At 52.1% G+C, this 5,027-nt stretch overlaps 1 protein-coding gene across 1 annotated transcript; it reads right to left on the bottom strand.

The window, feature by feature from the left end:
- Positions 1 to 1,361: 1,361 nt before the first annotated feature.
- DKK1 (dickkopf WNT signaling pathway inhibitor 1) lies at positions 1,362 to 4,202 on the bottom strand. Its single transcript, XM_056120745.1, has 4 exons — positions 3,881 to 4,202; positions 3,574 to 3,736; positions 2,219 to 2,362; positions 1,362 to 2,106 (listed from the first exon to the last, which is right to left on the bottom strand). The coding sequence occupies exons 1-4, from the start codon at positions 4,115 to 4,117 to the stop codon at positions 1,856 to 1,858; spliced, it is 795 nt and encodes a 264-aa protein (XP_055976720.1). The 5' UTR covers positions 4,118 to 4,202; the 3' UTR covers positions 1,362 to 1,855.
- Positions 4,203 to 5,027: the final 825 nt, after the last annotated feature.

Genomic DNA, 5,027 nt, shown 5'->3' with positions numbered 1-5,027 from the left:
ACAGGGATGGATGGTCTGAGAGGCGAGGAGTTAGTCTCTGGCCCATCAGTTCCTGCAAAAAGGAAGGCATCCCATAACCCAGGCCCTTTAAACATTTGCTCCTTTCCCCTCTTAAAAAGAGGCCCTTCTGTCTTCCGTCTGAAGAAAGAGTTTCCTGTTTCTTCTATTGTGCTTTATTGGAGATGGCAGGTCTCGGAACTGGCCTTCCCTGGCACTTTAGAAAACCAGCACTTGTAGAAAAAGAGTTTCTCCAGGGCAAGGAAGCTGAAACTTCCAGACAAAAGGAATGTGACAACAGACATCCTGCCAGACCCTTCTCAGTGAAGAGTCAATGCTGGTGTCCCGTTGGCTGCGCCCCTAGAAACTAAGCCACTTCCAGGAATTAAAAAAAAAATTCTATGACATTTGTGATATTCAGGGAAAGGTCCTGGATGATTGATCAGTTATTGTGCTTTGAGCCCTGAATTTTGCGGCTTTGCGGCTTTGATGTAGATTGTGAAACTATTTTAGATGAAGCGCAAATTGGGACCACTGCTTTCCCCTTCCCCAGAGTTTCTGCCAATCTCCAATTTACTAAGAAAAATCTCATTTATGTTTCATTTCTAAGGGCTTTCATTTTAGCGATATATACCTATCCTCATTTCAATCAACAGATTTAGATAGTCACGTCACAAATGAATAGAATACCATAGTGGAGTGAGAGGTGATTTCAGTTTTGTAATTCCACTCTTTTTAAATGAATATGCTTGAGAATCTTCCTGGCACAAAATAGTACTGGCACTTGAAATTAACTTATTGGATATAAAAATGTCTGTGTTTTCAACTCCCACGTGCACATACCCATATATTCTTCTTTCAAATTCTACTGGGAGCCAGAATGATATTATAACATGCAGCTGACCGAGATTTCATGCCTGGCATCCCACATGATCCCTTGAGCCCTGCCAAAGGTGTCTCCTGAGCATGGAACCAGGAGTAAGCCTTGAGCACTGCCAAGTGTGGCCCCAAAAACAAAAACAAAAATTTCTGGTAGCACTACCTTTGTTCCTATTTGGGTAGATATCATTTATAAATAATTTATGAAAGTAGTTTAGGATTCAGTCTCATACATGATCATTTGAGTTTGTCAACAGAAATCACATTTTTATTTAAAATTCCTCTAAAATTGATCAATATCACTTTACATTTAGACAATATTTTTCTCTGATCATCTTTAAAGATATATTTTGTCCTGTAGAACATACAACTTAAGATCAAAATGCCAAAACTTATCTATACTCAAAACATTTCCCGATGTTAAATGTTAAACTTTATTTCAAGGATTATCACAGTCTAGAGACAAATATAATCTAAGCACTGAGAGAGCTCATTTTAGAAAATTAGTATTTTTTGATAGATTTTAGATAACTATCATTTGTCATTCCAGAAGCTCTTTGCATTCTAAACTCTTTAAAAGGGAAAAGGATTAGGGATTTAGGAAACATAAGCTGAAATTATTTACTTCAATTCAATATAGAATATTTATCAGAATCAAGATTACAATCAGTGTGTACAAAAATTTACATCACGAGAGAAACAGGCAATGCAGCACCTTTAGAAAAAATAAAAGTTTTGTTGCATTTACAGGTAAGTGCCACACTAAGAATTTACAACACAGTAATTTACTGCAATCAATGACAGGGGAGTTCCATAAAGAAACGAAGCTCTTACACTCCAGATTTCCAGAAGGTATTATTGGAATGCTTAATTGTAACCACAGAATTTATACATTCTTAAAGATTGAGCTGAACAGAAATCAGAGGGGGTTCGTAGCATATATTATATTAAATGAGTCCACTGTATTCCCAAAATTGGCTTAGTGTCTCTGGCAGGTATGAAGCCTAGAAGAATTGCTGGTTTGATGATCTTTCTGCAACCGACAAGACAGCCCTTCTCCGCAGTAACAGCGCTGGAAGATTTCTAGTCCATGAGAGCCTTTTCGCCTGTGTTTGGTGCAGACTTGACCTTCTTTGAGGACAGGTTTACAGATCTTGGACCAGAAGTGCCTAGCACAACACAGCCCCATGGCACAGTCTGATGATCGGAGACAGACAGAGCCTTCTTGCCCTGGGAAGGAGACAACAGAAATAGTACATGTTCACTGCTAAACTTGCATCATTTCTTTAAAATAATCCAAGAGACACCTCGACTGTGCTGAGTGTAAAGTCCTTTAACTTACCTTTGGTATGATACATTTTCGAAGACAATGTTGTTCTTCTAGAGTACCCATCCACAGTGCTATGATCGTTACCGACACTTTCAATAATGGTTTCCTCAATTTCTCCTTGATTTAAATGAGTGCTATCGGAAGGCATGCATATTCCTATGGAAGCAGGAGAGGATTAATTCCCAGGTTGTAATACGGACATTATTGCTAACTGCTGTGACAGTGGCTGTCAGTTATTGCTGTACCAATGTGAAATACCACCTCACTGCATCCACACTGCACAAGCTAAATTTCCTCTCTCCTGTTAATGGAAAACTCTTCAAGTGGACAGAACCATCAAATATACACATAAGAGCCCCAGTAGAGTCATTTAAAATACTTTCCTCCCATGAGTGGAAAAGGCAGTAAGACTTCTTTTCCATTCTAATAGCACCCTTGGGGGTAAGAAATATGAAAGCAGCTGCATGGTTTCCTTTTATAAATGAACGCTGCTCTTGGTGCTCTATGGCTGCTGCCAGAACAAGTTACAGCAAATGCAGTACTAGCTCCCTGGCTACAATCTCCCCGACCGGTTCGTTGAGCATATAATTTCTATATTACAGAGATTTCGTTTATCCTGGAGGATTACTGTGTCTTACAGAGGGTCGCCACCCTTAAGTTTATTTCTGGAGCCTTCTTTTGGCTGCCTGAGACTGCCTCTTTGAGACATTAAATTTTAGTGCACCCGCGGTTGGAGAGAGAAGGACTTATTTGAAGAGGGCAGGGGGCGGGGCAGAGGGGGAGATGGAGAGGTCAGGGTGCGAGGGACCGAGCTGTACCATTAGCCAGGCCAGCACGGTTAAGAAGCACCTTCTGGCCGATAAACCTTCCTAGGTATCTCGAGGCAGAGACTTGCGACGGCCTCAAAGGAAGCTATGGGAAAGGGGGGGCTAAACGGCCAAGCTGTGCTCAGTGGCCTGCGTGGAAGCCCACTTCTCTCCGCAGCTCATCTCTCGACTGACCACACTCTCACAAGAGGAGTCAACCTGGACGTGAGCAGTGGTATTCGGTGACTTGGCGCCCCGAAGAGGAGAGTCAGGGGTTCCAAGGCCCGCGAGGCCGTCTCTCCTCCGAGGGGAGCCGAACTTTCGAAGCACCCACTTCCAGCTGAGGCCGCAAGTTCTGGCGAGCACTGGGCCTTTGCTCCTCCGCGTGGGAGTGCCGGAAAGAAAAGGAAAGAAAGGAAAAGGAAAAGGAAAAGGAAAAGGAAAAGGAAAAGGGGAAAGGCAAAGGCAAAGGCAAAGGCAAAGGCAAAGGCAAAGGCAAAGGCAAAGGCAAAGGCAAGGCGGGCCGGCGGCGCGAGCCAGATGCCAGCCTCGCGGACTCACCGTTCTTGCAGTAGTTGCCCGGGCAGCACATGGCATGCCGCATGCAGCGTTTGCGGCGCTTCCTGCAGGCCAGGCAGACCTGCGCTCCCGAACCCAGGGCCCGGGTGGGGACCCCGCAGAACTCGTCCAGGCCACACTCCTCGTCCTCGGCGCACGGGTAGGGCTGCGGGGGGAGCCGGGGGCAGCTGAGGCACCCGCGCGCACCCCGGCAGCCCCCACCCCGCCCCGACGCGGGGCCGCCCGCGCGCCCCCGCGCCCCCGCGCCCCCGGCCCGTCGCGCCCGAGCCCGCGCCCGCGCCGCGCTCACCTGCTGCTGCTCCCCGGGCTGGTACTTGTTGGCGGCCGCGTGCGGGGCCCCGGGGGCGGCGCTGGCCGGGCCCGGCCGTCCCGCGGCGCCGCCCAGCGGCGGGGGCAGGTTCTTGATGGCGTTGGGGCTTCCGAGCGCGGGAGTCGCGGCGGCGCGCGCGCGGCCCAGGGCGGGCGCGCACAGGGCGGCCGCCAGGGCCAGCAGGCGGGCGGCCCCCAGGGCGCGCGGGGCCGGCATCTCGCGGTGCGGGGCGCGGGGCCCGGCCGGCCTCGAGCCCGGGAGCGTCGCGGCGCCTGGCGGGGGCGGGTCGCGGGGCCCCTGGGCGGCCTCCAGCCCCGAGCGTCGCTGCGCTGCGCTGCGCCGGCGGGTCGCGGGGCCCCGGCGCCGGGGGCCGCGCCTTATAGCGGCCGGCGGGAGGGGCGCGGGCGGGCGGGACCTCGGGCGGGGGCGGGGCCCGCGCGGCCCGGACACTCTTCTCCGCCCTCCGGGGACCCGCGGGCCGCGCCCCCCGCCCAGGTGAGGCGACCCCGAGCCGAGCGGCCGCGCCGCGGGGACTGGGTCGCGGGGGCTCCGGGAGCGGGACCAGGGTGGGACCAGGGTGCGATAGGGGTGCGGCCAGGGTGCGATCACGCTGCGATCAGGGCGCTCTCTGCAAGAGACCCCCCCGCCGCCCCACTTCTCCCTCCTGCCAGCCCTCGCGTCTCGCATGCATTCCAGACCCGGAGGGACCCCCCCGCCCAACCGAGCCCCCCGGCGAGCTGCTGATCAACCCTGCAGGTTCCCTGTGGGCACGTTCGGGGTGAGGTTCTTGGCTTTGAATGCTTTTCACTGCACCCCCTCGACCTCCCCAACCATGAGGGAGGGGAGGAAAGTGCAAAGAGAAGGACATTTGCACATCAAACGGGGGCAAGGAGGGAGAACGCTTTGGATGCGAGGTTCAGAGAGGGGGCCAGGGACTAGCCACTAGACCACGGCGGTGCGGCTCTTTGAATCCGAGCAGGATTCAAATTCTAGGAGACAGACTTGATTAGGCCGACCTGGGAGATGGGTGACGGGAGCCAAAGACACGGGGCCTCGCCGCTGCTCTTCCGTGGTCCCCCCTCTCCGCGACTGATTAGAAGCCGTATCTGTTGGAATTTTATATCGC

The sequence above is a fragment of the Sorex fumeus genome, unplaced genomic scaffold (genome assembly GCF_029834395.1).
Source record: "Sorex fumeus unplaced genomic scaffold, SorFum_2.1 ptg000043l, whole genome shotgun sequence".
Taxonomy (NCBI): Eukaryota; Metazoa; Chordata; class Mammalia; order Eulipotyphla; family Soricidae; genus Sorex; species Sorex fumeus.
The sequence above is the reverse complement of the archived record's forward strand: the minus strand, read 5'-3'. Positions and strand labels throughout refer to the sequence as shown.